Genomic DNA, 16,559 nt, shown 5'->3' with positions numbered 1-16,559 from the left:
AAGGTCGTATCGAGGTGAAATTTGTATGACGTACTGAGGTCGGTGGTCGCTTGGCGGTGTCAAAGTTTTAAGATTTGAAGTGAAGGCATCGAGGAGTTACGGACGTTTATGCAGCGTATTTTGAGACGGTGAGAAGAGACGCGCCGCGCCGCGCCGCCTGGCCCAGTAAGTGTAGTTTGCTTTGATATAGGACCGTTTGGCGACGTAAAAAATACTAGTTTCCACAGTGGAATGAAAGGAGAGTAACGGAAAGTGTTTAATTTGCAAGTACATCAGACGAAAAAGTAGCTTTTGCGCGAGTTTGTGTAATCCGTTTTTCGGTTTGTATTTGCGTCTTTGAGTGCGTTTTTCTCAGGGACAGTAAGGTCGTATCGAGGTGAAATTTGTATGACGTACTGAGGTCGGTGGTCGCTTGGCGGTGTCAAAGTTTTAAGATTTGAAGTGAAGGCATCGAGGAGTTACGGACGTTTATGCAGCGTATTTTGAGACGGTGAGAAGAGACGCGCCGCGCCGCGCCGCCTGGCCCAGTAAGTGTAGTTTGCTTTGATATAGGACCGTTTGGCGACGTAAAAAATACTAGTTTCCACAGTGGAATGAAAGGAGAGTAACGGAAAGTGTTTAATTTGCAAGTACATCAGACGAAAAAGTAGCTTTTGCGCGAGTTTGTGTAATCCGTTTTTCGGTTTGTATTTGCGTCTTTGAGTGCGTTTTTCTCAGGGACAGTAAGGTCGTATCGAGGTGAAATTTGTATGACGTACTGAGGTCGGTGGTCGCTTGGCGGTGTCAAAGTTTTAAGATTTGAAGTGAAGGCATCGAGGAGTTAGGGACGTTTATGCAGCGTATTTTGAGACGGTGAGAAGAGACGCGCCGCGCCGCGCCGCCTGGCCCAGTAAGTGTAGTTTGCTTTGATATAGGACCGTTTGGCGACGTAAAAAATACTAGTTTCCACAGTGGAATGAAAGGAGAGTAACGGAAAGTGTTTAATTTGCAAGTACATCAGACGAAAAAGTAGCTTTTGCGCGAGTTTGTGTAATCCGTTTTTCGGTTTGTATTTGCGTCTTTGAGTGCGTTTTTCTCAGGGACAGTAAGGTCGTATCGAGGTGAAATTTGTATGACGTACTGAGGTCGGTGGTCGCTTGGCGGTGTCAAAGTTTTAAGATTTGAAGTGAAGGCATCGAGGAGTTACGGACGTTTATGCAGCGTATTTTGAGACGGTGAGAAGAGACGCGCCGCGCCGCGCCGCCTGGCCCAGTAAGTGTAGTTTGCTTTGATATAGGACCGTTTGGCGACGTAAAAAATACTAGTTTCCACAGTGGAATGAAAGGAGAGTAACGGAAAGTGTTTAATTTGCAAGTACATCAGACGAAAAAGTAGCTTTTGCGCGAGTTTGTGTAATCCGTTTTTCGGTTTGTATTTGCGTCTTTGAGTGCGTTTTTCTCAGGGACAGTAAGGTCGTATCGAGGTGAAATTTGTATGACGTACTGAGGTCGGTGGTCGCTTGGCGGTGTCAAAGTTTTAAGATTTGAAGTGAAGGCATCGAGGAGTTACGGACGTTTATGCAGCGTATTTTGAGACGGTGAGAAGAGACGCGCCGCGCCGCGCCGCCTGGCCCAGTAAGTGTAGTTTGCTTTGATATAGGACCGTTTGGCGACGTAAAAAATACTAGTTTCCACAGTGGAATGAAAGGAGAGTAACGGAAAGTGTTTAATTTGCAAGTACATCAGACGAAAAAGTAGCTTTTGCGCGAGTTTGTGTAATCCGTTTTTCGGTTTGTATTTGCGTCTTTGAGTGCGTTTTTCTCAGAGACAGTAAGGTCGTATCGAGGTGAAATTTGTATGACGTACTGAGGTCGGTGGTCGCTTGGCGGTGTCAAAGTTTTAAGATTTGAAGTGAAGGCATCGAGGAGTTAGGGACGTTTATGCAGCGTATTTTGAAAGAGACGCGCCGCGCACAGCTTAGTGTACGCGGACCTCTCGCTGTCACTTGGTCGGAGTGGCCGCCTTATAACGCAACTGGGACCTAGCGGAGCGCAGCGGAGTCGCATTGCAAAGTCGGTTGCTAAGTCGGGCAGGTAGGAGGGGGACATAATGCATGCTGCCAAGCCAACAGGCTGCGCACTACACTCACCCTCCGCCCTCCCCTCCCACACACACAAACGAAAACGGCCACAAACCACACCAGCGATACAAATGTGACTGTTGCTAAGTCGGGCAGCTAGGAGCGGGACATAATGCATGCTGCGAAGCCAACAGGCTGCGCACTACACTCACCCTCCCCCCCCCCCCCCCCCACACACACAAACCAAAACGGCCACAAACCACACCGGCGATACAAATGTGACTGTTGAAATAATTTGGTTGCGACATCGCTTGTTAAGTTCATCGCTTGTAAATGTGACTGTTGAAATAATTTGGTTGCGACATCGCTTGTTAAGTTCATCGCTTGTTAAGTTGGGAAGCAAGTAAGCAAGCAGTTCGTGCGCTGCCAAGCCATCAGACACACCAGCCCCCAAGCAGCAATTAACATAGTCGCCGTTAATTGTATTAGCAGGCGTGACACCCCCGCCTCTGATGGCGTGTATTACAGCGGATTTTTTTTTCCCCTGGATTTCCTTCTGGACACCCTTTCACTGCTGTCACACAGCACTGCTTGTGGTTTAATTATTATGTAATACTCCAATTATTTTAATACAGCCCAATTGCGACGATTTGTGTGTGTGTGTGATCTGTAAATTTCTGTTTTGCTTTCTCAGTCGGGAAGCTGCTGTTGCAACAATATTACATTGAAGCCTGCTAACTCAGGAAGTGCAGCCTGGAAGCAAAAAGCTGAACATGAATGTTCGCCATGTCGATATGAAAGTGCTGAGTGTGAACAGTCAAAATTTTATGGCGCCTCCAGGCGGCTGTGAGAGGCTGTGCTCATCGCTGGAATCGCACCACGGGATATCGGCCGCGAGCTGCGAATTCCGACGAATGACGGGCCGCATTTTGTGCCCCTTAACCCCCCCCCCCCCCACCACCACTCCCCCTATCGCAATACTGGACCGCGCTTTCCTACGTATTCCGTCCTTGGCGTACAACGTATCGGCTGCCCTGTGTCCCACGCTCTTCACACTTTCCTTTCTTTTATTGTTACAGTCTATAGAAATCCCTCCGCGTTTTCGGCAGGCACTTCATTTGTAACACTACGTTATGTGAATGGGCGGCACAAGTGGCAGCGTGGATTTATGCGGCATTACGCATGTCTAGCAGTTCTGATAAGTCTGTCTCTCATCTATTGTATTACAGTGGATTTATTGCCTTTGATTCTCATCTGACAACTTGTTATTTGGCACCACACAGCACAGCTTATGGTACTGATTATTGTAATGCTCCAGTCGTTGCAGCACACACTATTACTGTTCTATTAGCGAAAACTGCTGAAAGTGAAATTCTTCCTATTCATATCAATATATCTGTACATGCAAGTGTTACTGTATACAGAAAGGTTGCTGCAAATGAAACAGTTACTGAATGTACAATAGTTATGGCACTACAAGGTTAATCACAAGGTCTACTACCCTTGCAAGTTGTGCTGTCCTCTCAAGTTGTGCTGTCCTCTTGAGCTGTCCTCTCTAGTTGAGCTATCCTCTCAAGTTGAGCTGTCCTCTCCAGTTGAGCAGTCCTCTCAAGTTGAGCTGTCCTCCCAAGTTGAGCTGTCCTCTCATGTTGAGCTGTCCTCGCAAGCTGTGCTGTCCTCGCAAGCTGTGCTGTCCTCGCAAGCTGTGCTGTCCTTGCAAGCTGTGCTGTCCTCACAAGCAGTGATGTCCTCGCAAGCTGTGCTGTCCTCGCAAGCTGTGCTGTCCTCACAACCTGTGCTGTCCTCGCAACCCGTGCTGTCCTCGCAAGCCGTGCTGTCCTCGCCAGTCGACCTGTCCTCGCAAATCGTACTGTCCTCGCTAGCCGTGCTGTCCTCACAAGCTGTGCTGTCCTTGCAAGCTTTGCTATCATCGCAACTTGTGCTGTCCTCTCAAGTAGTGCTGTCCTCTCAAGTTGAGCTGTCCTCGCAAGTTGAGCTCTCCTTGCAAGCTGCGCTGTCCTCGCAAGCTGTGCTGTCCTCGCAAGCTGTGCCGTCCTCGCAAGCTGTGCTGTCCTCCCAAGTTGTGCTGTTAGTGCAAGTTGTGCTGTCCTCGCAAGTTGTACTGTCCTCTCAAGTTGTGCTGCCCTCTCAAGTTGTGCTGTCCTCCCAAGTTGTGCTGTCCTCTCAAGTGTAGCTGTCCTCTCAAGTTGAGCTGACCTCTCAATATGAGCTGTCCTCTCAAGTTGAGCTGTCCTCTCAAATCGAGCTGTCCTCTCAAGTTGAGCTGTCCTCTCAAATTGAGCTGTCCTCTCAAGTTGAGGTATCTTCTCAAGTTGAGGTGTCCTTTCAAGTTGAGGTGTTCTCTCAGGTTGAGGTGTCCTCTCAAAATGAGGTGTCCTCTCAAGTTGAGCTGTCCTCTCAAGTTGAGGTGTCCTCTCAAGTTGAGCTGACCTCTCAAGTAGAGCTGTCCTCTCAAGTAGAGCTGTCCTCTCAAGTTGAGCTATCCGCTCTAGTGGAGCTGTCCTCTCAAGTTGAACTGTCCTCTCAAGTTGTGCTGTTGTCTCAAACTGAGCTGTCGTCTCAAGTTGAGCCGTCCTCTCAAGTTGAGCTGTCTTCTCAAGTTGTGCTCTCCTCTCAAGTTGAGCTGTCCTGGCAGGTTGAGCTGTTCTCGTAAGTCTAGCTGTCCTAGCAAGTTGAGCTGTCCTCGCAAGTTGAGCTGTCCTCTCAAGTTGATCTGTCCTCTCTAGTTGATCTGTCCTCTCTAGTTGAGCACTCCTCTCAAGTTTAGCTGTCCCCGCAAGCTGTGCTGTCCCCACAAGGTGTGCTGTTCTCGCAAGCTATGCTGTCCTCGCAAGCTGTGCTGTCCTCGCAAGCTGTGCAGTTCTCGCAAGCTATGCTGTCCTCACAAGCTGTGCTGCCCTCGCAATCTGTGCTGTCCTCGCAAGCTGTGCTGTCCTCGCAAGCTGTGCTGTCCTCACAAGATGTGCTCTCCTCGCAAGCTGTGCAGTCCTTGCAAGCTGTGCTGTCTTCGCAAGCTGTGCTGTCCACGCAAGCTGTGCTGTCCTCGCAAGCTGTGCTGTCATCGGAAGCTTTGCTGTCCTCGGAAGCTGTGCTGTCCTCGGAAGCTGTGCTGTCCTTGGAAGCTTTGCTGTCCTCGCAATCTGTGCTGTCCTCACAACCTGTGCTGTCCTCGCAAGCCATGCTGTCCTCGCTTGCCGTGCTGTCCTCGCAACCCGTGCTGTCCTCGCAACCCGTGCTGTCCTCACACGCCGTGCTGTCCTCGCAAGCCGTGCTGTCTTTGCAAGCCGTGCTGTCCTGGAAAGGCGTGCTGTCCTCGCAAGCCGTGCTGTCATCACAAACTTTGCTGTCCTCTCAAGCTTTGCTGTCCTCGCAAGCTTTGCTGTCCTCGCAAGTTGTGCTGTCCTCGCAAGTTGTGCTGTCCTCTCAAGTTGAGCTGTCCTCTCAAGTTGAGCTGTCCTCTCTAGTTGAGCTGTTCTCTCACGTTGAGCTGTCCTCACAAGTTGAGCTGTTCTCTCAAGTTGAGCTGTCCTATCAAGCAGTGCTGTCCTCGCAAGCTGTGCTGTCCTCGCAAACTGTGCTGTCCTCGCAAGCTGTGCTGTCCTCACAAGCTGTGCTGTCCTCGCAAGCTGTGCTGTCCTCACAAGCTGTGCTGTCCTTGCAAGCTGTGCTGTCCTCGCAAGCTGTGCTGTCCTCGCAAGCTGTGCTGTCCTCACAAGCTGTGCTGTCCTCGCAAGCTGTGCTGTCCTAGAAAGCCGTGCTGTCCCGGCAAGCTGTGCTGTCCTCACAAGCTTTGCTGTCCTCGCAAGTTGTGCTTTCCTCTCAAGTAGTGCTGTCCTCTCAAGTTGAGCTGTACTCTCAAGTTAAGCAGTCCTCTCAGGTTGAGCTGTCCTCTCAAGTTGAGCTGTCCTGTCAAGTTGAGCTGTCCTCTCAAGTTGTGCTGTCCTTTCATGTTGTGCCGTCCTCTCAAGTTGAGCTGTCTTCTCAAGTTGAGCTGTCCTCTCAAGTTGAGCTGTCCTCTCAACTTGAGCTGTCCTCTCAAGTTGAGCTGTCCTCTCAAGTTGAGCTGTCCTCTCAACTTGAGCTGTCCTCTCAACTTGAGCTGACCTCTCAAGTTGCGCTGTCTTCTCTAGTTGAGCTGTCCTCTCAACTTGGGCTGTCCTCTGAAGTTGAGCTGTCCTCTGAAGTTGAGCTGTCCTCTCAAGTTAAGCTGTCCTCTCAAGTTGAGCTGTCCTCTCAAGTTGAGATGTCCTCTTAAGTTGACCTCTCCTTCAAGTTGAGCTGTCCTCTGATGTTGAGCTGTCCTCTCTAGATGAGCTGTCCTCTCCAGATGAGCTGTCCTCTCTAGATGAGCTGTCCTCTCAAGTTGAGCTGTCCTCTCAAGTTGAGCTGTCCTCTCAAGTTAAGCTGTCCACTCAAGTTGAGCTGTCCTCTCAAGTTGAGCTGTCCTCTCAAGTTGAGCTGTCCTCTCAAAATGAGGTGTCCTTGCAAGCCGTGCTGTCCTCGCAAGCCATGCTGTCCTTGCAAGCCGTGCTGTCCTTGCAAGCCGTGCTGTCCTCGCAAGCTGTGCTGTCCTCGCAAGCCGTGCTGTCCTCGCAAGCCGTGCTGTCCTCGGAAGACGTGCTGTCCACGCAAGCCTTGCTGTCCTCGCAAGCCATGCTGTCATCACAAACTTTGCTGTCCTCTCAAGCTTTGCTGTCCTCGCAAGCTTTGCTGTCCTCGCAAGTTGTGCTGTCCTCGCAAGTTGTGCTGTCCTCTCAAGTTGAGCTGTCCTCTCAAGTTGAGCTGTCCTCTACAGTTGAGCTGTCCTCTACAGTTGGACTGTCCTCTCAAGTTGAGCTGTCCTCTCAGGTTGAGGTGTCCTCTCAGGTTGAGATTTCCTCTCAAGTTGAGCTGTACACTCAAGTTGAGCTGCCCTCTCAAGTTGAGCTGCCCTCTCAAGTTGAACTGCCCTCTCAAGTTGAGCTGCCCTCTCAAGTTGAGCTGCCCTCCCAAGTTGAGCTGTCCTCTCAAGTTGAGCTGTCCTCTCAAGTTGAGCTGTCCTCTCAAGATGAGCTGCCCTCTCTAGTTGAGCTGTCCTCTCAAGTTGAGCTGTCCTCTCAAGTTGAGCTGTCCTCTCAAGTTGAGATGTCCTCTCAAGTTGACCTCTCCTTCAAGTTGAGCTGTCCTCTGATGTTGAGCTGTCCTCTCTAGATGAGCTGTCCTCTGTAGATGAGCTGTCCTCTCAAGTTGAGCTGTCCTCTCAAGTTGAGCTGCCCTCTCAAGTTGAGCTGTCCTCTCAAGTTAAGCTGTCCTCTCAAGTTGAGCTGTCCTGTCAGGTTGAGCTGTCCTCTCAAGTTGAGCTGTCCTCTCAAGTTGAGCTGTCCTCTCAAGTTGAGATGTCCTCGCAAGCCGTGCTGTCCTCGCAAGTTGTGCTGTCATCGCAAGCTGTGCTGTCCTCGCAAGCTGTGCTGTCCTCGCAAGCTGTGCTGTCCTCGCAAGCTGTGCTGTCCTAGCAAGCCGTGCTGTCCTCGCAAGCCGTGCTGTCCTCGCAAGCCATGCTGTCCTCACAAGCCGTGCTGTCCTCGCAAGCCGTGCTGTCCTCGGAAGCCATGCTGTCCACGCAAGCCTTGCTGTCCTCGCAAGCCGTGCTGTCCTCACAAGTTTTGCTGTCCACACAAGCTTTGCTGTCCTCGCAAGCTTTGCTGTCCTCGCAAGTTGTGCTGTCCTCGCAAGTTGTGCTGTCCTCTCAAGTTGTGCTGTCCTCTCAAGTTGAGCTGTCCTCTCAAGTTGAGCTGTCCTCTCAAGTTGAGCTGTCCTCTCAAGTTGAGCTGTCCTCTCAAGTTCAGGTGTCCTCTCAAGTTGAGCTGTCCTCTACAGTTCTGCTGTCCTCTACAGTTCTGCTGTCCTCTACAGTTGGACTGTCCTCTCAAGTTGAGCTGTCCTCTCAGGTTGAGGTGTCCTCTCAGCTTGAGATTTCCTCTCAAGTTGAGCTGTACACTCAAGTTGAGCTACCCTCTCAAGTTGAGCTGCCCTATCAAGTTGAGCTGCCCTCTCAGGTTGAGCTGCCCTCTGAAGTTGAGCTCCCCTTTTAAGTTGAGCTCTCCTCTTAAGTTGAGCTGTCCTCTCAAGTTGAGCTATCCTCTCAAGATGAGCTGTCCTCTCTAGATGAGCTGTCCTCTCAAGTTGAGCTGTACACTCAAGTTGAGCTGCCCTCTCAAGTTGAGCTGCCCTCTCAAGTTGAGCTGCCCTCTCAAGTTGAGCTGCCCTCTGAAGTTGAGCTGCCCTTTTAAGTTGAGCTGTCCTCTTAAGTTGTGCTGTCCTCTCTAGTTGAGCTGTCCTCTCAAGTTCAGCTGTCCTCTCAAGTTGAGCTGCCCTATCAAGTTGAGCTGCCCTCTCAAGTTGAGCTGCCCTCTGAAGTTGAGCTGCCCTTTTAAGTTGAGCTGTCCTCTCAAGTTGAGCTGTCCTCTCAAGATGAGATTTCCTCTCAAGTTGAGCTGTACACTCAAGTTGAGCTGCCCTCTCAAGTTGAGCTGCGTTCTCAAGTTGAGCTGCCCTCTCAAGTTGAGCTGCCCTCTGAAGTTGAGCTGCCCTTTTAAGTTGACCTGTCCTCTCAAGTTGAGCTGCTCTCGCAACCTGTGCTGTCCTCGCAAGCCGTGCTGTCCTCACAAGCCGTGCTGTCGTCGCAATCCGTGCTGTCCTCGCAAGCCGTGCTGTCCTTGCAAGCTTTGCTGTCAGTGCAAGCTTTGCTGTCGGCGCAAGCTGTGGTGTCCGCCCAAGTTGTGCTGTCCTCGCAAGTTGTGCTGTCCTCTCAAGTTGTGCTGTCCTCTCAAATTGAGCTGTCCTCTCAAGTTGAGCTGCCCTCTCAAGTTGAGCTGCCCTCTCAAGCTGAGCTGCCCTCTGAAGTTGAGCTGCCCTCTGAAGTTGAGCTGCCCTCTCAAGTTGAGCTGCCCTCTCAAGTTGAGCTGTCCTCTCAAGTTGAGCTGTCCTCTCAAGTTGAGCTGTCCTCTAAAGTTGAGCTGTCCTCTCTAGTTGAGCTGTCCTCTCAGGTTGAGCTTTCCTCTCAGGTTGAGCTGTCCTCTCAAGTTGAGCTGTCCTCGCAATCTGTGCTGTCCCCGCAAGGTGTGCTGTCCCCGCAAGCTGTGCTGTCCCCGCAAGCTGTGCTGTCCCCGCAACCTGTGTTGTCCTCGCAAGCTGTGCTGTCCCTGCAAGCTGTGCTGCTCTCTCAAGCTGTGCTGTCCTCGCAAGCCGTGCTGTCCTCGCAAGCCGTGCTGTCGTCGCAATCCGTGCTGTCTTAGCAAGCCGTGCTGTCCTTGCAAGCTTTGCTGTCGGTGCAAGCTTTGCTGTCGGTGCAAGCTGTGCTGTCCGCACAAGTTGTGCTGTCCTCGCAAGTTGTGCTGTCCTCTCAAGTTGAGCTGTCCTCTCTAGTTGAGCTGTCCTCTCTAGTTGAGCTGTCCTCTCAAGTTGAGCTGTCCTCTCAAGTTGAGCTGTCCTCTCAAGTTGAGCTGTCATCTCAGGTTGAGCTGTCCTCTCAAGTTGAGCTGTCCTCTCAAGTTGAGCTGTCCTCTCAAGTTGAGCTGTCCTCTAAAGTTAAGCTGTCCTCTCAAGTTGAGCTGTCTTGTCTAGTTGATCTGTCCTCTCTAGTTGAGCTGTCCTCTCTAGTTGAGCTGTCTTCCCTAGTTGAGCTGTCCTCTCTAGTTGAGCTGTCCTCTCTAGTTGAGCTGTCCTCTACTGTTGAGCTGTCCTCTACAGTTGGACTGTCCTCTCAAGTTGAGCTGTCCTCTCAGGTTGAGGTGTCCTCTCAGGTTGAGATTTTCTCTCAAGTTGAGCTGTACACTCAAGTTGAGCTGCCCTCTCAAGTTGAGCTGCCCTCTCAAGTTGAGCTGCCCTCTCAAGTTGAGCTGCCCTCTCGTTGAGCTGCCCTCTCAAGTTGAGCTGCCCTCTCAAGTTGAGCTGCCCTCTCAAGTTGAGCTGCCCTCTCAAGTTGAGCTGTCCTCTGATGTTGATCCGTCCTCTCAAGTTGAGCTGTCCTCTCAAGATGAGCTGCCCTCTCTAGTTGTGCTGTCCTCTCTAGTTGAGCTGTCCTCTCAAGTTGAGCTGTCCTCTCATGTTGAGCTGTCCTCAAAAGTTAAGCTGTCCTCTCAAGTTGAGCTGTCCTCTCAAGTTGAGATGTCATCTCAAGTTGACCTCTCCTTCAAGTTGAGCTGTCCTCTGATGTTGAGCTGTCCTCTCTAGATGAGCTGTCCTCTCTAGATGAGCTGTCCTCTCAAGTTGAGCTGTCCTCTCAAGTTGAGCTGCCCTCTCAAGTTCAGCTGTCCTCTCAAGTTAAGCTGTCCTCTGAAGTTGAGCTGTCCTCTGAAGTTCAGCTGTCCTCTTAAGTTGAGCTATCCTCGCATGCTGTGCTCTCCTCGCAAGCTGTGCTGTCCTCGCAAGCCGTGCTGTCCTTGCAAGCCATGCTATCCTCGCAAGCTGTGCTGTCCTCGCAAGTCGTGCTGTCCTCGCAAGTCGTGCTGTCCTCACAAGCTTTGCTGTCCTTGCAAGCTTTGCTGTCCTCGCAAGTTGTGCTGTCCTCGCAAGTTGTGCTGTCCTCTCAAGTTGAGCTGTCCTCTAAAGTTGAGCTGTCCTCTCTAGCTGAGTTGTAATCTCAGGTTGAGCTTTCCTCTCAGGTTGAGCTGTCCTCCCAAGTTGAGCTGTCCTCGCAATCTGTGCTGTCCCCGCAAGGTGTGCTGTCCCCGCAAGCTGTGCTGTCCCCACAAGCTGTGCTGACCCCGCAAGCTGTGCCGTCCCCGCAAGCTGTGCCGTCCCTGCAAGCTGTGCTGTCCCCGCCAGCTGTGCTGTCCCCACAGGCTGTGCTGTCCTCGCAAGCTGTGCTGTCCCTGCAAGCTGTGCTGCTCTCGCAAGCTGTGCTGTCCTCGCAAGCTGTGCTGTCCTCGCAGGCTGTGGTTTTCTCTCAAGCTGTGCTGTCCTAGAAAGCCGTGCTGTCCTGGCAAGCTGTGCTGTCCACGCAAGCTTTGCTGTCCTCGCAAGTTGTGCTGTCCTCGCAAGTTGTGCTTTCCTCTCAAGTAGTGCTGTCCTCTCAAGTTGAGCTGCCCTCTCAAGTTGAGCTGTCATCTCAAGTTAAGCTGTCCTCTCAGGTTGAGCTGTCTTCTCAAGTTGAGCTGTCCTCTCAAGTTGAGCTGTCCTCTCAAGTTGTGCTGTCCTTTCAAGTTGTGCCGTCCTCTCAAGTTGAGCTGTCCACTCAAGATGAGCTGCCCTCTCAAAATGAGCTGCCCTCTCAAGTTGAGCTGCCCTCTCAAGTTGAGCTGCCCTCTCAAGTTGAGCTGCCCTCTCAAGTTGAGCTGCCCTCTCAAGTTGAGCTGTCCTCTTAAGTTGAGCTGTCCTCTCAAGTTGAGCTTCCCTCTCTAGTTGAGCTGACCTCTCTAGTTGAGATGCCCTCTCTAGTTGAGCTGCCCTCTCTAGTTGAGCTGTCCTCTCAAGTTGAGCTGTCCTCTCAAGTTGAGCTGTCCTCTCAAGTTAAGCTGTCCTCTCAAGTTGAGCTGTCCTCACAAGTTGAGATGTCCTCTCAAGTTGACTTCTCCTTCAAGTTGAGCTGTCCTCTGATGTTGAGCTGTCCTCTCTAGATGAGCTGTCCTCTCTAGATGAGCTATTCTCTCAAGGTGGGCTGTCCTCTCATGTTTAGCTGTCCTCTCAAGTTGAGCTGTCCTCTCAAGTTGAGCTGTCCTCGCAAGCCGTGCTGTCCTCGCAAGTTGTGCTGTCATCACAAGCTGTGCTGTCCTCGAAAGCTGTGCTGTCCTCTTAAGCTGTGCTGTCCTCGCAAGCTGTGCTGTCCTCGCAAGCTGTGCTGTCCTCGCAAGCCGTGCTGTCCTTGCAAGCCATGCTGTCATCGCAAGCTGTGCTGTCCTTGCAAGCTGTGCTGTCCTCACAAGCTGTGCTGTCCTCGCAAGCCGTGCTGTCCTCGGAAGCCATGCTGTCCACGCAAGACTTGCTGTCCTCGCAAGCCGTGCTGTCCTCACAAGCTTTGCTGTCCTCACAAGCTTTGCTATCCTCGCAAGCTTTGCTGTCCTCGCAAGTTGTGCTGTCCTCGCAAGTTGTGCTGTCCTCTCAAATTGAGCTGTCCTCTCAATTTGAGCTGTCCTCTCAAGTTGAGCTGTCCTCTACAGTTGAGCTGTCCTCTACAGTTGGACTGTCCGCTCAAGTATAGCTGTCCTCTCAGGTTGAGGTGTCCTCTTAGGTTGAGATTTCCTCTCAAGTTGAGCTGTACACTCAAGTTGAGCTGCCCTCTCAAGTTGAGCTGTCCTCTCAAGTTGAGCTGTCCTCTCAAGATGAGCTGTCCTCTCTAGTTGAGCTGTCCTCTCAAGTTGAGCTGTCATCTCAAGTTGAGCTGTCCTCTAAAATTGAGCTGTCCTCTCTAGTTGAGCTGTCCTTTCAGGTTGAGCTTTCCTCTCAGGCTGAGCTGTCCTCTCAAGTTGAGCTGTCCTCGTAATATGTGCTGTCCCCGCAAGGTGTGCTGTCCCCGCAAGCTGTGCTGTCCCCGCAAGCTGTGCTGTCCCCGCAAGCTGTGCTGTCCCTGCAAGCTGTGCTGTCCCCTCAAGCTGAGCTGTCCCCGCAAGCTGTGCTGTCCTCGCAAGCTGTGCTGTAGCTGCAAGCTGTGCTGCTCTCGCAAGCTGTGCTGTCCTTGCAAGCCGTGCTGTCCTCGCAAGCCGTGCTGTCGTCGCAATCCGTGCTGTCCTCGCAAGCCGTGCTGTCCTTGCAAGCTTTGCTGTCGGTGCAAGCTTTGCTGTCGGCGCAAGCTGTGCTGTCCGCCCAAGTTGTGCTGCCCTCCCAAGTTGTGCTGTCCTCTCAAGTTGTGCTGTCCTCTCAAGTTGAGCTGTCGTCTCAGGTTGAGCTGTCCTCTCAAGTTGAGCTGTCCTCTCAAGTTGAGCTGTCCTCTCAACTTGAGCTGTCCTCTAAAGTTGAGCTGTCTTCTCTAGTTGATCTGTCCTCTCTAGTTGAGCTGTCCTCTGTAGTTGAGCTGTCTTCCCTAGTTGAGCTGTCGTCTCTAGTTGAGCTGTCCTCTCTAGTTGAGCTGTTCTCTCACGTTGAGCTGTCCTCACAAGTTGAGCTGTCCTCTCAAGTTGAGCTGTCCTCACAAGCAGTGCTGTCCTCGCAAGCTGTGCTGTCCTCGCAAGCTGTGCTGTCCTCGTAAGCTGTGCTGTCCTCACAAGCTGTGCTTTCCTCGCAAGCTGTGCTTTCCTCGCAAGCTGTGCTGTGCTCGCAAGCTGTGCTGTCCTAGAAAGCCGTGCTGTCCTGGCAAGCTGTGCTGTCCTCACAAGCGTTGCTGTCCTCGCAAGTTGTGCTTTCCTCTCAAGTAGCGCTGTCCTCTCAAGTTGGGCTGTCCTCTCCCGTTGAGCTGACCTCTCAAGTTGAGCTGTCCTCTGAGGTTGAGCTGTCCTCTCAAGTTGAGCTGTCCTCTCAAGTTGAGCTGTCCTCTCAGGTTGAGCTGTCCTCGCAGGCTGTGCCGTCCACGCAAGCTGTGCCGTCTTCGCAAGGTGTGCTGTCCTCGCAAGCTGTGCTGTCCTCGCAAGCTGTGCTGTCCTTGCAAGCTGTACTGTCCTCGCAAGCTGTGCTGTCCTCGCAAGCTGTGCTGTCCTCGCAAGCTGTGCTGTCCCCGCAAGCCGTGCTGACCTCGCAAGCTGTGCTGTCCTCGCAAGCTGTGCTGTCCTCACAAGCTGTGCTGTCCTCACAAGCTGTGCTGTCCTCGCAAGCTGTGCTGTCCTCGCAAGCTGTGCTGTCCTCGCAAGCTGTGCTGTCCTCGCAAGCTGTGCTGTCCTAGAAAGCCGTGCTGTCTTGGCAAGCTGTGCTGTCCTCGCAAGCTTTGCTGTCCTCGCAAGTTGTGCTTTCCTCTCAAGTAGTGCTGTCCTCTCAAGTTGAGCTGTCCTCTCAAGTTGAGCTGTCCTCTCAAGTTAAGCTGTCCTCTCAGGATGATCTGTCCTCTCAAGTTGAGCTGTCCTGTCAAGTTGAGCTGTCCTCTCAAGTTGTGCTGTCCTTTCAAGTTGTGCCGTCCTCTCAAGTTGAGCTATCCTCTCAAGTTGAGCTGTCCTCTCAAGTTGAGCTGTCCTCTCAGATTGAGCTGTCCTCTCAAGATGAGCTGTCCTCTCAACTTGAGCTGTCCTCTCAACTTGAGCTGACCTCCCAAGTTGTGCCGTCCTCTCTAGTTGAGCTGTCCTCTCAACTTGAGCTGTCCTCTGAAGTTGAGCTGTCCTCTCAAGTTAAGCTGTCCTCTCAAGTTGAGCTGTCCTCTCAAGTTGAGCTGTCCTCTCAAGTTAAGCTGTCCTCTCAAGTTGAGCTGTCCTCTCAAGTTGAGCTGTCCTCTCAAGCTGAGCTGTCCTCTCAAGTTGAGCTATCCTCGCAAGCGGTGCTGTCCACGCAAGCCTTGCTGTCCTTGCAAGCCGTGCTGTCCTCGCAAGCTTTGCTGTCCTCGCAAGCTTTGCTGTCCTATCAAGTTGAGCTGTCCTCTCAAGTTGAGCTTTCCTCTCAAGTAGAGCTGTCCTCGCAAGCTGTGCCGTCCACGCAAGCTGTGCCGTCCTCAAAAGGTATGCCGTCCTCGAAAGCTGTGCTGTCCTCGCAAGCTGTGCTGTCCTCGAAAGCTGTGCTGTCCTCGCAAGCTGTGCTGTCCTCGCAATCTGTGCTGTCCTCGCAAGCCGTGCTGTCCTCGGAAGCCGTGCTGTCCACGCAAGCCTTGCTGTCCTCGCAAGCCATGCTGTCCTCACAAGCTTTGCTGTCCTCACAAGCTTTGCTGTCCTCGCAAGCTTTGCTGTCCTCGCAAGTTGTGCTGTCCTCGCAAGTTGTGCTGTCCTCTCAAGTTGAGCTGTCCTCTCTAGTTGAGCTGTCCTCTCTAGTTGAGCTGTCCTCTCAAGTTGAGCTGTCCTCTCAAGTTGAGCTGTCCTCTCAAGTTGAGCTGTCCTCTCAAGTTGAGCTAACCTCTCAGTTTGAGGTGTCCTCTCAGGTTGAGATTTCCTCTCAAGTTGAGCTGTACACTCAAGTTGAGCTGCCCTCTCAAGTTGAGCTGCCCTCTCAAGTTGAGCTGCCCTCTCAAGTTGAGCTGCCCTCTCAAGTTGAGCTGCCCTCTCTAGTTGAGCTGCCCTCTCAAGTTGAGCTGCCCTCTCAAGTTGAGCTGCCCTCTCAAGTTGAGCTGCCCTCTGAAGTTGAGCTGCCCTCTGAAGTTGAGCTGCCCTCGCAAGTTGAGCTGTCCTCTCAAGTTGAGCTGTCCTCTCAAGTTGAGCTGTCCTCTCAAGATGAGCTGTCCTCTCTAGTTGAGTTGTCCTCTCAAGTTGAGCTGTCCTCTCAAGTTGAGCTGTCCTCTCAAGTTGAGCTGTCCTCTCAATTTGACCTGCCCTCTCAAGTTGAGCTGTCCTCTCAAGTTGAGCTGTCCTCTCAAGTTTAGCGGTCCTCTCAAGTTGAGCTGTCCTCTAAAGTTAAGCTGTCGTCTCAAGTTGAGCTGTCTTCTCTAGTTGATCTGTCCTCTCTAGTTGAGCTGTTCTCTCTAGTTGAGCTGTCTTCCCTAGTTGAGCTGTCCTCTCTAGTTGAGCTGTCTTCCCTAGTTGAGCTGTCCTCTCTAGTTGAGCTGTCCTCTCTAGTTGAGCTGTCCTCTCTAGTTGAGCTGTTCTCTCACGTTGAGCTGTCCTCACAAGTTGAGCTGTCCTCTCAAGTTGAGCTGTCCTCGCAAGCAGTGCTGTCCTCGCAAGCTGTGCTGTCCTCGCAAGCTGTGCTGTCCTCGCAAGCTGTGCTGTCCTCACAAGCTGTGCTGTACTCGCAAGCTGTGCTGTCCTAGAAAGCCGTGCTGTCCTGGCAAGCTGTGCTGTCCTCGCAAGCGTTGCTGTCCTCACAAGTTGTGCTTTCCTCTCAAGTAGTGCTGTCCTCTCAAGTTGGGCTGTCCTCTCAAGTTGAGCTGTCCTCTCAAGTTGAGCTGTCCTCTCAGGTTGAGCTGTCCTCTCAAGTTGAGCTGTCCTCTCAAGATGAGCTGTCCTCTCAAGTTGAGCTGTCTTCGCAAGCTCTGCCGTCGACGCAAGCTGTGCCGTCCTCGCAAGGTGTGCTGTCCTCGCAAGCTGTGCTGTCCTCGCAAGCTGTGCTGTCCTCGCAAGCTGTGCTGTCCTCGCAAGCTGTGCTGTCCTCGCAAGCTGTGCTGTCCTCGCAAGCTGTGCTGTCCTCGCAAGCTGTGCTCTCCTCGCAAGCTGTGCTGTCCTCGCATGCTGTGCTGTCCTCGCAAGCTGTGCTGTCCTCGCAAGCTGTGCTGTCCTCACAAGCTGTGCTGTCCTCGCAAGCTGTGCTGTCCTCGCAAGCAGTGCTGTCCTCGGAAGCTGTGCTGTCCTCGGAAGCTGTGCTGTCCTTGGAAGCTTTGCTGTCCTCGCAATCTGTGCTGTCCTCACAACCTGTGCTGTCCTCGCAAGCCATGCTGTCCTCGCTTGCCGTGCTGTCCTCGCAACCCGTGCTGTCCTCGCAACCCGTGCTGTCCTCACACGCCGTGC

General features: G+C 52.3%; 1 protein-coding gene across 1 annotated transcript in view; it reads left to right on the top strand.

Annotated features, from left to right (window-relative positions):
• Positions 1-2,852: 2,852 nt before the first annotated feature.
• LOC126443283 (fibrous sheath CABYR-binding protein-like) overlaps positions 2,853-16,559 on the top strand; it is a 66,233-nt gene continuing 52,526 nt past the window's right edge. Inside the window, exons 1-6 of the mRNA XM_050090894.1 lie at positions 2,853-2,904; positions 6,893-7,197; positions 9,573-9,860; positions 9,952-10,236; positions 12,287-12,484; positions 15,041-15,472. Coding sequence (XP_049946851.1) covers positions 2,853-2,904; positions 6,893-7,197; positions 9,573-9,860; positions 9,952-10,236; positions 12,287-12,484; positions 15,041-15,472 — 1,560 coding nt within the window. The remainder of the gene's footprint in view (positions 2,905-6,892; positions 7,198-9,572; positions 9,861-9,951; positions 10,237-12,286; positions 12,485-15,040; positions 15,473-16,559) is intronic.

Source organism: Schistocerca serialis, unplaced genomic scaffold (assembly GCF_023864345.2).
Source record: "Schistocerca serialis cubense isolate TAMUIC-IGC-003099 unplaced genomic scaffold, iqSchSeri2.2 HiC_scaffold_1435, whole genome shotgun sequence".
NCBI classification, from domain to species: domain Eukaryota; kingdom Metazoa; phylum Arthropoda; class Insecta; order Orthoptera; family Acrididae; genus Schistocerca; species Schistocerca serialis.
The sequence above is the reverse complement of the archived record's forward strand: the minus strand, read 5'-3'. Positions and strand labels throughout refer to the sequence as shown.